The sequence below is a fragment of the Microtus pennsylvanicus genome, chromosome X (genome assembly GCF_037038515.1).
Source record: "Microtus pennsylvanicus isolate mMicPen1 chromosome X, mMicPen1.hap1, whole genome shotgun sequence".
NCBI classification, from domain to species: domain Eukaryota; kingdom Metazoa; phylum Chordata; class Mammalia; order Rodentia; family Cricetidae; genus Microtus; species Microtus pennsylvanicus.
In genome coordinates, this window is record NC_134601.1 from 75918840 (window position 1) to 75938791 (window position 19952).

At 34.3% G+C, this 19952-nt stretch overlaps 1 protein-coding gene across 1 annotated transcript in view; it reads right to left on the minus strand.

The window, feature by feature from the left end:
- The window catches only part of LOC142840369 (uncharacterized), a 248668-nt gene that overhangs the window by 92632 nt on the left and 136084 nt on the right, over window positions 1–19952 (minus strand). Inside the window, exons 6-7 of the mRNA XM_075956922.1 lie at window positions 18447–18488; window positions 6923–7042 (exon numbers count right to left, since the gene is read on the minus strand). Coding sequence (XP_075813037.1) covers window positions 6923–7042; window positions 18447–18488 — 162 coding nt within the window. The remainder of the gene's footprint in view (window positions 1–6922; window positions 7043–18446; window positions 18489–19952) is intronic.

The following is a 19952-nucleotide window of genomic DNA, read 5'->3' on the forward strand; positions in this document are numbered from 1 at the left end:
AATAAAATGCATGCTGTTTTGCCTAGATTCATGAAAGAATGAAAATCGCGTTTATGTGTACTGTTATTTTATAACTTTGGAGATGATAGGGAAGTCAATAATTTAAAATCAATTAAATAATATTATTAGTACTAACACAACAATGTTATTTTATTACTTCCTTATTGTGCAAAACAGATATTAGTCAGAATTGCCAAGAATTTGTTATAAATTGCAAATTTTTGCCCCCATCCTTGCACAATATGATTTAGAAAAGGTAAAAAGTTCAGGAAGATGCATTTGAACAAATGTCTTTACTGTTTCTGAAACACACAGTCCACAGTCTGTACCTTGAAATATAACAAAGTAGTTGGAGCAGGGGTAAGACAAACACCTAAAAACAAAATTCAAGGGAAATCTAACATTTAAATTTAAAACCAATGAGATCCAATAAATAGAACTAAGAAAAGAAATCAGAGAGTACATCCTCACAAAACTGACCTAATACAATTTTATTTTTTTTTAAATTTATTTATTTATTAAAGATTTCTGTCTCTTCCCCGCCACCGCCTCCCATTTCCCTCCCCCTCCCCCAATTAAGTCTCCCCCCAGCCCGAAAAGCAATCAGGGTTCCCTGTCCTGTGGGAAGTCCAAGGAACCCCCACCTCCATCCAGGTCTAGTAAGTTGAGCATCCAACCTGCCTAGGCTCCCACAAAGCCAGTGAAGAGTAATGATTAGCTGCATTAAAAAAAAATAAGAGTTCTAAGTTTTAGTAGAACAGTTGTTGCAGGAATTTGATTTCTGTGACATGAGCAGTAAGCAGGAAGTTACAAAGTCATAGCATATTGTCAGTCTAGAAAACTAGAAGATTTCTAGAAGTCTAGAAGAGAAGGAGATGGTCAAAAAACCAAAAGAAGCAGAACCTTTGGAAAAGGGCAGAATAGAAGTATGCCTATATATTGGAATCCAAGAAGGACATGATCAGTGAAAAGAGAATCGAAGAAGTAAGAAAAAAATAGGAATAAAACAGAAACTGACAGACATGGAAGATTTAAAGAATTATATTTAGAAATGAAAAAAGTATCCTCTTCTGTAACAGAGAGTGAAGTAATGTTTGTGTGCAAATATTGTTTAGCTTTGTAATTTTGAAGCTAAGAGATTTAAATTTTTAAAATTGTGCACAATACTCTAATTTTTAAAACTGATTTAACTTTCTTGGGAAAAATAACATAATATTCCTCTTAATCTCTATTAATTTTTATCATCAAGCTATATATTTTACATGCCAACCATCTGTGCATTAACACAGTTTTATCGTTTTCCTTTTAAACATAGCATAATTTTTCAATGTGTCTCTTTTAAGTAGTGTTTCTCCTACCAAGTAAGTGTTCTTTTTCTTAATCAGACCATTTCATTTTTTTTATATTTAAGGTTGTATTTGCTACATATGGACTTCAATTTAACACTTTAACAAGTGTTTTCAAGTTTTCTTGTCTTGACCTACTACTACTTGTAAATCATTTGTTTTTCCTTTGTGATTTTCAAAAGCATCCACTGGCTTTAAGAAAAAAAAACGGATTTTCAAGATTTTGGATAATTAAGAGATAACGAAACACTTAAACTCCAACCTCCTCCCCTCCTTTTCAGCTGCTATTGTAATGCGTTTGATTTCTACATCTTTTAAGTACCATATCAGTATTATCATTTACATAAAAAATAATAATTTAGATGTTCATAAATATTTACCATTTTTTGCTGCTCTTCATTCCTTTCTGCATCCCCGAGATTTCCATCTGGGATCATTTTCTTCTGTTGAAGAACAACTTTTAATTTAGGCATGCTTATTTTAAATTTTCAGTATAAATTTTTTTTGTCCAAAACGTTTTGATTCACTTTCAGTCTGTAGGATAATTTTAAAGGACATAAAATTTTATGCTTGTAGATATTTCCTTTCAGTACTTCCAGTCCATTTTTTTTTTTGGTGTTATGACCAGCATTCCATCACTTCTGACGTCACTGTCTTCTGGCTTGCATTGATTTACAGTCTAGGTTTTCTTTCTTTCAAGGTAGTGGTCCCACGTTTAATCAAAGAATGGTAGCTCTCCAATGCCTCTGAAGATTTTTAATACATCAAGTTTTCCTGGTTGATCTCAATCAAAAGTTTGTCAATCGGCATAAAGTTCATCATTCGAAGCATTCTGAAAACTTCATAAGTGGCCAAATATTTTGGCTGAAGAAGGAAGGAAGGCCACATGCTGATACTGAATGAATTTCTAGAGTTGGATAGGGGCCATTTTTAGAGACTGGTTAAATTTTAGATTAGATTCTGAGACAAGACAACTGACCACAGGTGATTAAATGGATAAACAGATGATATGGATGATTCAATGGAATCTGATAGGTATTAGTCATAATCAAAGGTACAGAAGGGCATAGTGTGTATCTGGGCTTCAATTTAAACAATACTTTAAAAGGTAGAGTAATAATTCCTACCTATCACAGTTATTTTGAGGACAAAATGGGATTGTGATTCAAAGGAAATGATAATTGAAAATTTAAATTATGAAGTAATAACTATTAACTTGTTACACACATGCAGCCTTTAAAATTGACTAATATGTGAAATGAGAGCTCATCTCTTAGTGAAAGGAAAAAACTATAAGTGATTGTTTTTAAGATTGTGAATGTTCTTTAAAATTTTCCTCATATAATTGGCATTCACTGATAATTCTAATAGCACTAAAAATTATATGGTAGAGAGGCTGTGGGAAGGCAAATCACAGGTTATAGATTTCTTGACATGAAGTCATGAGAGAATAAGGTAAAATGAGACTGAATAGGAAAGGAAGTAAAACGTTTAGGAAGTTATTCTGTGGGTTCTAAATTTATAATATAAAAGACAAATCTGACATTTAACAGGACTTTTTCCCCTCCCCCATTTTGCTATCATCCCCGAGTTATAGATACAGAAGTTGTATTGGAAGCGTATCAGCTGATAGAGTATCCCATGGTCACTTGTTCTCTGAAAACTTAGGGGCAGCTCCAATTATATACATTACAATATTTATGGGAAGTTACATTAGAAAATGGTAAAAATGCTTTATCTGGTTTGTTAGAAAAATAAAGGAGATTTTTTTCAGTGCAAAAAAAATAAATAAATATGGGCCGTTATACAACAATTTCTAATAGAATTAGTTTAGGAAAGTTATGCTGTCCAGATTAGCTACTAATAAGACTATATCAGATTTATTTATCCAAGAGTTACTTCCATCTAGAATTCAGAAAGCCTACTGTCTGTTCATGGGCTGCCACTTCATCTCTTATTACTTGAATACAAACAATATGTCAGCTAAATAATTCTGGGCTTCTCCTTCTGAGCAGCAATAGCATATTTAAGTTAAAAAGTTTATAATTGAGTTCATTATTTGCCATTGTAATATGGAAACAGAATCTAAAATCCAAAAAGAGCAAGCATCTTTTTGAAGCTAGATTCTAGATTTCCACAATGTAGTATAATGACTCATTTTGGAGACACAAAACACTCTTTAGATGACGCATTTTTACATGAAAAATATCTTATAGTCATTCAGTACTTCAACCACACATTTTGTAACTTAGAAATAACCCCACTACTGGACTTCACAACCGAGAAGCTCAGGGAGCAGCCTTTGGAATTTTAAATATTAAAAAAATACTGATATGATTTTTATTTAAATCATTAATTTGATTATGTCTTGATTTTGTTTTGTTTGTTGTGCAGTAAGCTAAACTTTCCTGCTATCTAATCATTTCTTGGCAACTCTTTTATATGGTAAACAAGATTTTTCCACAAGGGAAGATGGTTTACAGCCACATTTATAATTAGACGTTACATAATAAATTTCAAAGGTACAGTTAAACTTTGTCTCTAATATGTTAGGATTAATGATATTGAGAATCAGCATATTTTCTTGGAATAGATTTCACACTTGACTGCAGGATCACTGATAACTTAAAGAACTGTAATGGTCACCAAAGTCCCAAGAAAACTATGAATAAATATATCATAGAACACAAGTTGTATAAAAATTTTGGAATATCACAAAAATTTTGCCCTTCATAACCCCCCATTAAACTAAATAGTCATAGTTATGTATACATTAAGTGTGTAAAAACTATATGAAACAAGGCATCTTAGAGGAAAGATGATTTTGATGAGATGTTTGAACACATAATGCCAAGGCATCAGAACACTTTTTCAGATGTAAGATAATGTTCACAGACAAGGTAGAAAACACATTACTCACTCTAATAGGAATATAGAAACCATTCTATTTGTGATTAGGTTTATTTAGCCATCAAACTATAAGAATTCAAACCAGACATGGTAATATACACCTAAAATCCTAGCACTTGGAAAGTGGAAACAGGAAGATGAGATGTTCAAAACCAGCCTATGGTATGCGACATTTTTAAAGACAAGCTTAGATTACATGAGACCACACCACATAAACAAACAAACAAACCTAAAACAAAAGGCATGGTACAATTTGCTAACTTTTTAAACCACAGTAAAGTAATTAATAAAATGTAATCATGAATGCTTAATGAGATGTAGCAAGAATAATTCAGGTAGTGAAATAGAGGGAACCATGGTAGCTTAATATAGTCCTTGCCAAAGATACAAGCCTTATCTATGCAGTATTTACATTTGACTTCCAGGACTGTGTTCTTCTTTCAGGATACTTGTGCCCATGCCCACGCAAAGAGAAGAACTGCTAAGAAGTGGAGCCAGAGAAAAGTAGGAAGAGTAAAAAACATGCCTAATTTCAGACAAGAAATTACCATGAAGCCAATGAAGGTTAAGTTTTATAGCCCCTTTCTTGAACATGCCACTTTCAAGGCCTTGAGAGTATTTTACATGTAATATTTGAGAACTTTAAAAATTCATTATTTTCTGTGGTTTTTCTTATTATGAATGTTTTTGTATATAAGTCACATATATTAATATATTAATAATATATATTAAAAGAGGGACCCCAAACTGTGTAATGCTCAGGCTCTTGAAAACCTATACCCTTCCTTATTACACATGTCCTTCATCAATAGTTATTATAATTTGATTTTAATATCCTCCAGATTCCTATCATCCTCTTCTAAAGTCTAATTTAAAAACCCTTATCTATAGAACAAACATTTTAATTAAAATCACCAAAATCTATCCATTTCTATACTGAGAATTAATCACTAAACAAAATATACACAATAATTTGTTTGAGAGGGTCACTATTAAAGAAATAAGTTTTTAGATGTGTAAGTGACCTCTGTTACCATTAGCAACTCCTATATTTTCTATATATGAACAGTAAGAGTTAGAAAGAAAGTATTACTTGATCGAGTTCACATCTGGGTAAGTATTGGTAAAGTATGAATTTAAAATTGACCGAGTCATACACTGATTGTTAAACATATTGTTTTAAATTTTTTGTTTCTGAGATAACAAACTTTATTTCCTAACATGTTCTGGATTTATATATTTTACAGAATTAGATTAAAATTTTTGGACTGATTATACAAATTTTATAAATCACCATCAGCAGATAATGACATGTTCATTTTCTAGTATATTACCATCACTGACTAAATTAAATAATAAGACAACTCCTATTTAAGCAATCTATTCATTTTTAAGTCACTATTTCAACTTAATATAAATCAATAATCTCTACCTTCTTTTCATTAATTCATCAAGATAAACAATATAGTTTTCACAAAAATATAACAGCAATTTCACTATGATTATTTAGATAATAACCATTGGGAAATGGAACTATTTGATAATAACTATTGGGAAATGGAACTATTTCTTAAACTATTTTCAAATCATAACTGAAAAGTTTCCACAGTAAATCACTCATTCTGTTTGAAGAAGTCTCAATGTACTGTGAAAGTACATAAAATAAAGTTGTCACCTATGAATAATATTGTAATGCCCATAAATTGTCATACAGAATTAAGTGGTTAAATGAATAAGGATTGTTAACATGCAATCCAGTCAAAAGGAAACAAAATAATGCATAAACGTAAGAAAAATATATAGTATCACTAGTTATGAGGAGTAAAATATGACTATGATTATGATTATATTTTACTTAGACAATTATAATTATTTAAGTAGTCTAGGCATCATGTATTGATATACATAAGTGCTGCTGATAATCAAAGTATATACTGTTATGGCCCTTTAAGAAAGCAATATTTGAACACATATTGATAAAACTGTTCATAATCATTAGGGAGATAATTCTATACTATGGTATGCTAGAAGGGAATTTACAAATATTGTAATTTTTTAAAATTTTACCCAATATTGTATGCATTTTTAAAAATAAACATTTAATAATTTGAACAGTGAAATTTTTAAATAACAAAATTAAGGAAATGAAGAAAACAGAAGCAATATATCATACATAAACATATAGTTAGCAATTAAGACAAATTATTAATTCTTTATATTGTAGCAGAAACAGGAAAAAGAGAGAAACTCAGTTTACACACACACACACACACACACATCACAAATACTGGTAAAACAAATTCAATTCATTATAATTCCTCAGTAATTTAAGAATAGCATTAATTTTACAGATTTGCACACTGTGCAATCGCATACTGGTGACCATAACCAGAGTTTTAAGATAATTATATCACTTTACTTTCAATACTTGAAATCTGATGGCCATCCAAATTCAGTAATACCGGAATGATTAATAAAATTAGTATGTCACCATACACAAAGCATTCCTTTAAAATTAATATGACTATAGTTAAAAAGAGATATTTTGCATATCATATATACTGAAAATATTAGACAAAAATATTTGTTAGTGACAATCTTAGAGCATTTGTAAATATTTTATTAATACTTCATATTAATGACAAATATTATTCAAAATTGCTTACCACTTGCACCCTGGGTGGTCTGTCTTCATGTTGAACAGATTCTAGAACTTGTACTTCTGGTTTTGGAATATCAGGTGGTAGAGAAATTATGTAGCGACACATTTTAGTCACACCCTTGCACTAGTAAAAGATACAAAGAAAAAGATACACAATACATCAGTTTTTACCTTACTTCTAATATGGACATTCCATAATTTTTATTAAAACAAGTATCTATCAAAAAGAAACTGCAATATTCATAGACTGAAAAACATATTCATTTATTCAAAGAATTTTGGGAAAAGGAGCGAAATTTATAGTTTTGAAATAAATACTAGTTTCAATTTCTTAGCTAATCAGATAGGGGTTATAAGCAAATGAGTAGATGGCAAAAATATGTTATGAATGTTGAATTGCTTTGGAATAATAATTTCATGGGACTGGCCCTCATAAGTGCATTTAATTGAATGCTTGGTCCTCAGTTCATTGAACTGTTTTGGAAGAATTATGAGCTGTGGATTTTTGGAAGAGGTGTGTCACTAGGCGTGGGCTTTGGGATTTCAACACCTCACATCATGCCTAGTTTCCTCCCTTCCTCCCTCCCTCCCACTCTCTCTCTGGTGGATCAGGATATATGGTTCCCGATATTGCTCCAGCATCATGGTTGCCTGCCTACTGTCATTCTCTTCCCCATGATGGGTGTGGACTCACATTTTTAAACTATAAGATCCCAACGAACTGTTTCTTCTCTAAATTTCCTTGACTATACCGTCTTATCACAATAAAAATAAAACTAAGACATATTGTATCTACGTATCGAATCACTACAGCTTGCACTCCCATTTAAAACTAATAAAAAATTATATGAGCCACCACTACCAAAGGGACCTTTAAATAGACTAAGAATTGGTTACAGAATCTGTCAATGAACTCCTGGAAAATGAGCTATATTATCTGATTTCATCAACTGAAAAAAAAAAGACAAACAACACTTTCTTCAAGCCTGAAGAAAAGGGCTCTATCAATTAAATATAACCAGCTCCTATGCTGACATGCTTCAGGACATTAACTCTTAGATTCATAGTTCTTACATAACCTATGACAATTTCAGAGAAAATATCTACATAAGCTTTTAAAATAATTATATTAAACTATTAAAAATTGAGTACCTAAAAATGTCATTATATTTAAGCTTTTTTTTTATTTTAAAGCCCAAGATACTGAAAATTTTCTTATATTATTTCTTGGTTCTATAATTATAGTTTTAATAAATCTATAAATGAGGATTATATTATGATCTTTTGTTAATCATGTGTTTGTCATGACTGTTTAGCCAAGTCTTCCTATCTAACTTGAATCAAGTTTTAATGTTGAAAAGTACGCAACCATGTGGGGCAGTGGATGTGACCTTGAGAACTGAACAGCAGGATGCAGGTGATGTGAAGAGGAAAACAGAAAATTGGGAAGAGAGCCTGTTACTGGGAAAGGGGAGAGAGAGGCCAATATAGTAAGAGAAATGAGGAAAGAAGGACAAATAACATGAAAAATATTTGATAAAGCCTCAGGTAATCATTTTATATTTTCCTGAAACTATTTATAATATATGGAAGTAGACACACACACACACACACACACACACACACACTGCTTAAAAGAAGTTATACAACTTGGGCTGACCATGTCCAGAACAGCTAGGACTGTTACATAGAGAGGCCTTATCTCAAAAAACCAAAAAAAAAAAAAAAAAGAAAAAAAAGAAAAAAAAAAGATTGTAAAAAACAAGACCACAACAATAACATTATCAATAGATATGCTAACTAATATTGAAGGGAGAAAATTTAATGGGGTCCCACTCCTATACATGTAAATAAAGACTGCTTAGAGGGAGAATTAACTTCTGCAAGGAATCGGTCAACTAATTTGATATCCAGTACAAGTTGGTCAGCTCTGATAACATATACATACAATCAACAAAATGGACTTGGCAGCTTGTATTTATATAATTGTTCATACTTACACATACGAATACATGTCTGTAACAATATAATCAAATCAAAAAGTTATTTACTTGAAAGTGAGGGTGAACATGGAAAGAATTGGAGGAAAGAGACAAAGGAGTGGCTAGAAGAAGAAAAGGGAAAATGGAAAGTGCTGTAAATGTTTTAATAAAAATATATATAAAAATGCACATTTTCCCCTACCTGACAAAAAACATTTTGTGATCATTCATTATAATTAGGATTGAAATTTAACTTTTAAATTGATAATTTATTTCTTATCTTTCAAAAGTAACTTCATATAAGGAATACCCTTGCTTAACCCAAACACAGTCTTACTAGGAAAATGAAGAAACAGTAACTATACCAAGTCAATTAGATCATTATGTTCCTATTCATAATAAAAATGTTGACATACAACAAATTAAAAGCTCCAAAATGTCTTGAAATGCATAGACTTCTACATATTGTAAATTACCTGTTACTTGATTTAATCCAGTGAGAAATACATGAAGGTTAGGATATCTCTTCTTATCTCCCCCCCCCCCCCCGCCCATGATGGAGGAAGGTCATTGGTTAAAAAATAAAGAAACTGCTTGGCTGGCCCTCATAGGTTAAAACATAGGTGGGAGGAGTAAACAGAACAGAATGCTGGGTGAGCTCAGACTCGACAGCTCTGCTCTCTGGAGCAGAGATGCCATGCTCCCCGCTCTCTGAGGCAGACGCATAAAGCTCAGACCCAGGATGGACGTAAGACTTATGCTACACAGATTATTAGAGATGGGCTGATCAGGATATGAGAATTAGCCTGTAAAGGCTAGAGCTAATGGGCCAAGCATTGTTTAAATGAATACAATTTGTGTGTTGTTATTTCGGGGCATAAGCTAGCAGGCGGCCGGGGTACTGGGGACGCAGCCCCGCTGCTCCTATTACAACAAAACCCCCAAAATTAAAAAAAAAAGTTTCCTTTTTATTATTTTATCACAGTAAAAAATACCAATCCAAATTCCCACTCCCTCCCCTCCTCCCACTCCCTCTACACACCCTCCCACCTCACCCCCTCCAATCCTAAGAGAGAGCAAGGCACCCTGTCCTGTGGAAAGTCCAAGGCCCTCCCCACTACATCTAGGTTGAGCAAGGTATACATCCCAAAAGGCCAGTACATGCAGTAGAGACAAATCCCAGAGTCCCAGTTAGTCACCCCTCAGTCTGCCCCAACTGTCCCTCTTATCCTAGAAGACTTGTGGCAACCGACAGTGATGCTACTAAACACATTTGGGAAGAGATTCGTAGCCACAGCCATTATATAATAATTATAGCTTGTATTTTTTAAAATCTCCAGAAGAAGGATTATTGTAAAATGTGGCAAAATATTTTTTTTAATTTATTTATTTATTAAAAATTTCCACCTCCTCCCCTCCTCCCATTTCCCTCCTATTCACCCCACTTCCCCTCCTCCTCCCTCTCCAGTCCTAACAGAAATCAGGGTGCTCTGCCATGTGGGAAGTCCAAGGCCCTCCCACATCCATACAGGTATAGGAAGGTGTGTATCCAAACAAACTAGGCTCCCAAAAAGTCAGTCAGTACATGCGTAGAATCAAAACCCAGTGTCATTATCATTGGCTTCTCAGTCAGCCCTCATTATCAGCCACATTCAGAGAGTCTGGGCTGATCACATGCTCTTCCAGTTCCAGTCCAGCTGGCCTTGGTGAGCTCCCATTAGATCAGTCCTACCATCTCACTGGGTGGACGCACCCCTCATGGTCCTGACTTCCTTGCTCATCTTCTCCCTCCTTCTTCTCTTCATCTGGACCTTGGGAGCTCAGTCCAATACTCCAGTGTGGGTCTCCGTCTCTATCTCCATCCATCGCCGGATGAAGATTCTATGTTCATAGCAGCACTATTTGTTATAGCCAGAACCTGGAAACAACCTACCTGCCCCTCAATAGAAGAATGGATAAAGAAGGTGTGGCACATATACACATTAGAGTTCTACTCAGCATTAAAAACAATGACATCTTGAAATTTGCATTGAAATGGATGGAAATAGAAAATACTTTACTGAGTGAGATAACCCAGACCCAAAAAGATGAATATGGTATGTACTCACTCATTAGTGGATTCTAGCCATAAACAAAGGACATTGTACCTATAGCTCATGATCCTAGAGAAGCTAAATAAGAAGGTGAACCCAAAGAAAAACATATATTTATCCTCCTGGATATTGGAAGTCCACAAGATCTCTGGACAAAAGTTGGGAGCACGGGGGTGGGGGTGGGGTGAGGGAAAGGGAAATAGGGAGAGAGAAGGAAGAAGGGGAGGATTGGGGAGAGCTTGGGGGAATGGGATGGTTGAGATGGACAAAGGGTAGATATAGGAGCAGGAAAAAATATCTTAATTAAGGGAGCCATTTTGGGGATGGCAAGAGACTTGGCTCTAGAGGGGTTGCCAGGTGTCCAAGAAGATGTCCCCAGCTAGGTCCTTGGGCAGCGGAGGAGAGGGTGACTGAACTGGCCTTATCCCATAGCCACACTGATGAATATCTTGCATATCACCATAGAACCTTCATCCGGCAGTGACAAAATAATTTTAATGGTGAATTCCTGGCATTTAGTATCTTTGCTTTAATAAAACTTGACTGACTTAAATTAGTTTCCAATGAGAAGAACATTTATGATTTATGACACTTTTGTAATGAGTATATATGTCTTGTAGTATAATTAGATGATATTAAGAAAAAATAATTAAAGAATATTCATATTTTATCAGTCAAAAGGAATTGGATACTATTACAGTGATTCCTACTTGTGTCCCATTTGTCTTTTATACTTCCTTTTTCGTTTTTAGAGACAGGGTTTCCCTATTTAACAGCCTGAGCTGTTCTGGTACTCATTCTATAGATCAGGCTAGTATCAAATTCACAGAGATCCACCTGTCTCTGTCTCCTGATTGTTAGGATTAAAGATGTGTGCCACCACCGCCCAGTTTGCCTTTTAGACTTTTTAATAAAATATTTGGCTGTATCCACAAAGCCTATCTATCCTGATTTATCACACCTACCCCCTCATTTTTACCTCTGATAGTAATACTATTTGGACATGTAAAGAAAATTAAATCAAAAAGAGAAATAGTGTTGTCATCTGGTATTTTTTGTAATATGAATTTTCATTTACTTTCCAAAAATGTAAGCAAATAAAATAAATTATTATCCACAAATTAGAAATGATAATAATTTAGAAATTAAACAGAGGTTTTGCTTTTAAAACTAGGGCTTGCCATTTTTTTCATTAAGTTGTTGCTATATGGTTAAATTTTCCAAAGAGAAAAACTAGAATTAAAGAATAGTATTTTCAAAATTATTTCCTATAGTGCAAATTACTATGGATACAAGGGAAAACATAGTCAATAAAGTTGTAAAAATATGTAATTTTTACTTAGGTAGAATACCTGTTTCCCTTATCTGATGATGTTAGTTAATTTTTATGCTAGACAGTGTTCTTTTATTTTAAATTCAGACATCACATTCTTATTATATATCATATATAAATGTTAAGTAACCTACAGAGAATAAAATAAAAAAGCAAACCTGGATCATAACAATAGATTTTATATAGTCTAGTAATTCCTAACTTGATGGTGTTATCAGCTATATGTTTTTCTAAAGATTGATTTCCAGAATACTCAGTCTCATGTATTTTACATCCTAAGCATTTGCCTCCCTGGCATGAGAGAACAAAAATATATGAAAGATTATCTGGCCTCTACATGTGCAATATGTAAACTCAAGCTCTTGGAAAGATGGTGTACCTGCATTAAACATTCTATAAAGGCTGACTGACAGAAACTCTGATGATTATGAATAGGTAAATTACTGGGACTATAATAAACAGACATCTACCTTCCACTAACCCAAAAGCTAAGATTATTATGAGATGGCATTTAAGGTCTATAGGAGAGATTGACTTGCCATACTATACACTGCCTTCATAATGATTCTATCAGTGTATTCAAAAAGTTTTTTTTTATTTTTTTTGATTATCTACCTTCTGTTTTATTTTAAAAATCTAGAAATTGTTCTCATTTGAATATGGAATTTGGGGCTCCAGGGAAGGAGGAGGTCATGCAGTATGCATCAGTACTTTAAAAGTCCAACTGGGGAATGGTTACTTCCTCCTGTACAAGAGAAAAGGTTCTGATTTAACTTTAAAGGCATAATGTTCTGATTATTTCCAATGTGTTACTTCAACTAGGCTTACTAAACACCTGAGTAAAAAGCTGGAGGGTGTTAAAGATTAGATAGCTATAGTCATAATTTACCAGACACAGAAAGCAAGTTATGATAAAAAGTAAATTAGATATGAGACTTTGTACTCACCAAAATAGCATAGATATGAAATATTTTCTCTGAATTTGTCAAATTCAAATGGACTAGACATTGTTGATGCATTTACTGCCTGTATATATTGTATATAGTCATTGTACTTATTGTATATTGTTTTCTTATATTAGTTATAGCCTTCTTTTTATTTTAGACAAAAAGGGGAAATGTAGTGGCATTTCAATTTTTATTTTAATAAATAACTTCCAACACTCAGGGAGGCACACTCACCTGAAGACATAATAGGTCCTTAATGAAATAATATTCCTATTCCTTTAATGAGTTACTATTCTCATGCATCTCAGAAGGCTCTTCCAGGATTATTGATTGCTGCTCTTCTTGCCTATTTTCTGAGCTCCACTTCAAAAGCATAACTTTTTGTTTTCACCCTTGTATCTTCTCTTTGGACACCAACCAATATTCTAAGCATTGATTTCCCCAATACTCTGGGAGTTCTCTTTTACCAAAGACACTCATTCTACCTTTCCACACTGCCTGCAGACTTCCGTTGCTGACACAAAAGAAATGACTTTTTTCCATTTGCCTTATCCATCTTTCAACTTCTGGTAGGTGCCATGATTTACAGATTGCCTGCCTTTCTGTTTTTCCCACTGTCTCAGTGGGTGGGTGCACCTCTCGTGGTCCTGACTTCCATGCTCATGTTCTCCCTCCTTCTGCTCCTCACTGGGACTTTGGGAGCTTAGTCTGATGCTCCAGTGTGGGTCTCTGTCTCTATCTCCATCCATCGCTAGATGAAGGTTCTATGGTGATATGCAAGATATTCATCAGTATGGCTATAGGATAGGGTCATTTCAGGTTCCCTATCCTCAGCTGCCCAAGGAACTAACTGGGGACATTGCCCTGGGCACCTGGGAGCCACTTTAGGTTCAAGTCTCTTACCAACCCTAAGGTGGTTCCCTTAATTAAGTTATGTGATTCACTGCTCCTCCATCCAACCTTGTTTTATCCCCAATCATCCCGTTTCCTCAAGTTCCCCCACATCCTCCCCTTCTCACTTTTCTCTCCCCTTCTTCCCTTACCCCCATCCCACCCTGTCCCCAAGATCCCAATTTTTTGCCCAGCAATCTTGTCTATTTCCCATAGCAGAGATAATAACTATATGTTTTTCTTTGGGTTTACCTTCTTATTTAGCTCCTTTAGGATCATATTTTTCCCTGAAATTCTATTTTTTCCTTCAGCTACATTCCAGGTTATTTTAAAAATTAATCAATAAGAATAGAAACCCACCAAGGGGAATCACAATGGAACAATAAGAGGATGTTTAAAATCATCATGATAATTTTAGTAAAATGTGAACAATTCATATAATAAACATTTAAAATTTGTGCACACTTTTGTAAATAAAATAAAATTTAACCAAAATGAGTATTGATGTTCCATTAAACATACTCAATTGTGAGAGTTAATCATGCTGATTTCTGCAACTTATTGCAGTGCTTGCCATAAAAATAGGGTTGGGAATTGCATTGACTCTGTAGATTTCATTTGTTAAGATGGTCATTTTTACTATGTTAATCCTACAAATCCATGGTCATAGGAGATTTTTCTATCTTCTGATATCTCCTTCAATTGCATTCTTCAAAGACTTGAAGCCATTGCCAAACAGGTCTTTCTTGTTTAGAATTACATCAAAATATTTTATATTATTTGTGGCTACTGTGAAGAATATTGTTTCCCTAATTTCTTTTTCAGCCTATTTATTGTTTGTATATCGAAGTTCTGCTTCTTTTGTTGCTGTTGTTTATTTTACCTACTTAATTGAAGGTATTTATCAGCCTGAGAAGTTCCCTGGTAGAATTTTTGGGTTACTTAATGCATTCATCTGTGAATAATGATACTTTGAATTCTTGCTTTACAATTTGTATCCCCTTGATTTCCTTTAGTTCTCTTATTGCTCTAGCTAGAACGTCAAGTACTATATTGAATAGATAAAGAGAGTAGAAAGCCATGTCCCTTTCCTGATTTGGGAGGAATTGCTTTGAGTTTTCTTTTTTTTTTTTCAAGTTAGAAAAGATTCCTTAAAAACATTACATGATTTTCAAAAGTTATTGGGCGATTGCTTTGAGTTTTCTAAATTTAATTTTATGTTGGCTACTGGCTGTAAATTGACTTTATTATGTTCAGGAATGTCCTTTGTATCCCTGATCCCTCCAAGACTCTTTATCATAAAGGGGTGTTGGATTTTGTCAAAGACATTTTCAGAATCTACTGAGATGATCATGTGATTTTTTTTCTTTCAGATTATTTGTATGGCGGATTTCAAAGACAGTTTTTCATATGTATTGGAAAAGACAACTGGGATCAGGAACATCTTTGGGATGAGTTAGAAACCTAATGCAATAGACACTCCCAGGAATCTATAAGGGTTACACTAACCAAGACTCCTAGCAAGAGGAGATATGGAGAATGAAACATCTGCTGCAACCAGGCAAGACTTTCAGAAAAGAAATTGGCACCGAACACAGCCACATAAGTTTTAACATTAAATTTACCCTGCCTACAAGATATGCTGAGGTAAAGGCTGTGCAGAAATTGTGGGAGTACCCAGTCAATGACTGGAGGGGAAGTCATTTTCAGATACCCTGTTAGAGGATCCTCACTTTTTAATGAAACTGAATGTATAGTTACTCCCATAAAAACTGACAAGTGTCTCCTTTCTACTTATTTTTTGTCTTCTGCTTTATTATCTCCATGTCCGTATGCCTCATTATTCTTGCAATTAAAAAAGTCTATCTTAAGAGAGACCCTATTTTTTTTTCTTTTGACAGGAAAATAATACTTAATATTTGAATATCTTACTGGGACATTTTTACTTACACAATAAATAAGTCTTAAAGCCAAATTATTTTCTTTTATCAGCAAACTGGAAAAAGAAAAAAAATTAAGACTCTGGTCTGTTTCTATACTGGATGCTACATTAAGAATGTAACTACTATTTGGTGATTGCTCTTGGCCTAAAGCAATTGCAAAGCAATAGGGAAAAACAAAACTCTAAGTTTTTGAGCCAGTCAAACTTCCTTAAAATTAATACTAGCTTGATTTAGAAAATAGAAAAAATGAATTTTTCTATTTCTTTCAACCACACATATATCACAAGCAATCTCTAAATCGTAAAATGAAAAACTACGTTAGTAAACAAAAATGAGTATACATTTAAATGAATATAGGATAAAATTTTATTTTATTTAATTCCCTAACAGTGAAACTTTTTTATTGATTTTTATTGACCTCTACATTTTTCTCTGATCCCCTCCCTGCTACTCCCCTTTCTCTTCTATGCTGTCCTAAGGTCCCCATGCTCCCAATTTACTCAGGAGATCTTGTATTTTTCTACTACCCATGTAGATTAGATCTATGTTTGTCTCTCTGAGGGTCCCTATTGTTTTCTAGGTTCTCTGGGATTGTGATTTGTGTGCTGATTTTCTTTGCTTTACGTATAAAAATCACCTATGAATGAGTACATGTGATAATTGTCCTTCTGTGTCTGGGTTACCTCACTCAAAATGTTTTCTAACTCCATCCATTTGACTGCAAAATTCAAGATGTCGTTAATTGTTTTGCTGTGTAGTACTCCAATGTGTAAATATACCACATTTTCCTTATCCAATCTTCTGTCAAGGGGCATTTAAGTTGTTTTCAGGTTCTGGCTATGACAAACAATGCTGCTATAAACATAGTTGAGCACATGTCCTTGTGGCACGATTGAGCATGTTCATGTGGCACGATATATACCCAAAAGTGGTATTATTGGGTCTTGAGGAAGGTTATTTCCTAATTTTCTGAGAAATCGCCACACTGACATCCAAAGGGGCTGCACCAGCTTGCACTCCCAGTAGCAATAAAGGAGTGTTCCCTTTACCCCGCAACCTCTCCAGCATAAGTTGTCCTCAGGGTTTTTTTATCTTGGCCATTCTTACAGGTATAAGATGAAATCTCAGAGTTGTTTTGATTTGCATTTCTCTGATGATTAAGTGTTGCATAAGGAGGGTGGCCCTTTGTTTGTCCCAGCAGCCCAGCTAGGTTATACCGGAAATAACCACACAGAAACTGTATTCATTAAAACACTGCTTTGCCCATTAGCTCTAGTTTCTTATCGGCTAATTCTTACATCTCAATTTAACCCATTTCTATTAATCTGTGTATTGCCACGTGTCTGTGGCTTACTGTCAAGATTCTAACCAGTATAAGCCTCAGGCAGGAGATCCATGGCTTCTCTCACTCTGCCCTTCTTCCCAGCATTCAGTTCTGTCTTCTCTGCCTACCTAAGTTCTGCCCTATCAGGCCCAAAGCAGTTTCTTTATTCATTAACCAATGAAAGCAAGACATGAACAGAAGAACCTTCTATACCAACTAAAGATGTTGAACATTTCCTTAATGAAACTTTTTAGTGAAATTTTTATGAGGATTAATGTCACCATAACAATATTTGCTATAATGTATATTAAACTTGTTTACTCAGGTATTAACAAAAATGTCTAATAATGGTTATAGTCTTTGACAAAGACAGCTTTACAAATGAAAGTTATTAAGGAAAAGTCAGAAATATTAATAAAGAAACTAGTTTCAGTTTCAGAATGCAATGAGAAGGCATTTTAGTATTCTGTCTTCACTGTCGTTTTAGTTTTGTTCTTAATCCTATAATATTTGTTAAAAACTATTTAGTATTTCCCAATTAAATTTATATATCAAGAAAGTAAATCAAAATATTCTTTAAATATTCATATATACAAATAAATAATTATACAGAGGAGTAAAGAAAATAAAGTTATTTACTGTACTAGGATAATGAACAATAGAGTGAATAAGAAATATTTTAACTAGACAACTAGTTAACTAGAAATGTTAGTGACAATTGTGTGGCTTGGCCTTTTAGTGGGACCCCTGTCAGTGTGGCCAGGATTTATCAATAGTGCATGAACTGGATTTTTGGAGCCCATTCCCCATGGTGGGTTACCATGCTTAGCCTTGATATAGGTGGAAGGGTCATGGTGGTGCCTTACCTTATGTCAAGCTTCATAGACCTGGGAGGCCTTACCCTCTCTGAGGAGTGAATGGGGATGGGGAAGCTGAGGAGGGGAGTGGGAACTGTGTGTGGTTGGTATGTAAAATTAATTTTTAAAAGATGAAAATGTTTTTAAAGGGCACTTACCACATCTATTATATCAGATTCATTTTCATGGCTAAGATCAGTCTACAAAAAGACAGAAAAAGAAAAGTAAATTATTGTTTATATAAAACTTATTTATTTAATGGAACAGAATAAATATCAAATTATTTCCACTAATGTTTTCATATCTTAATTAAAGAAACGTATTTTTCTGAATCTGAGGAACAATCTGTAAGTCTCCATTCTTATTTGAGAAGCAGAAAATTCATAAAGAAGTTTGCTATAGGAACTCCTTCAGCCAATAGGCTTAAGACACTGGCCCACTTTGGGTGTTGTCACACGTAATATAAATGCAGACGAAAAGCGTGCATGGGCCTCTTTGCTGCTCGACTTGATTCCAGTTCTCAGCTTATGCAGAGGACTGCAGATCCATATCACTACTCTTTCTAAGAATTTATCCCCAGATAAATAAACCTTTGTTATACTCTATTCCAGGCTATTGTGGAACTCTTTTACAGACAACAAATTGGTACCCACGTAGCCAGAGTCCATGTCATTGCTGGGGTCTTGCCCAGACCCCTGTCTGCAGTCTTCTCCCACCTCACATATCTGAACTACCCCTCTGGCATGCTGCTGCACACTGTTTGGCTGTCCCACCACGTGGTGACTTGGCAATTTCCTACCATTCATGCCTGGCTTGGTCATACCTACTAAGTGGCTGACTTACTGCTGCCTAGTAATTTTTGCCAAAACTCCTCTGCAGCTTTTCTGGATTCTTCCAGGTCTGCTCTGATCAGGCTGACCTCTGACTCCAGGAGCAGGGGCTGCTCTGGCTTGATTTCCCAGTTCGGATCTGTGAATGCCTGGCCCAAGCTTCAGGCAATAACCTCATAGCTCATGACTGCCTTCAAGCTGAGTTGCCTAAATTCTACCCAAATCAAACCTCTGTATGCAGAGCTTACTTAAGAGCTACTTACTTAAAGAGCTACTTTTTTAAGTAGCTAACTAAATTTATTAGTAATTCTAAGTCTCAGGTAATTCAGGTACTGATCTAGAACCTGCCTTACTGTCACAACCGCAACATCTGTTGGCCAAAAAGATTATTACACCTATGACAATTTTCTAAAAATTATAATGGTGTTAAGTTATCCTGACTAATAAGCAAATAAATAAATCCGAAAATAGTAAATTAACCTAAAGATAACTGCAGACAATATCACCACTCAGGAATTTAACTATATTTTTTTTGTTTCTACAATGGATGGAATTCTTCAAGAGCTATATGAGCTACCTTGTACATGCATTTTTGTGATCATGGTGGCTATTAGCTCTTCATATTATATCCTTAAAGAAATGGTTTGATAACAGAGTCACGAATGAGAAACTTTAAGGAAGGTACAGTCTTTAGCTAAACAGATTCATAATATTAAAAATGATAAACTTAATTTGACCGGCAAAATTCAATCCATTATCAATGAGTTATAAAACCTTACAAGAGGGTACAGAGAGATTATCTGAAAGGATTCAAACTGTTGAAATTGATAATCA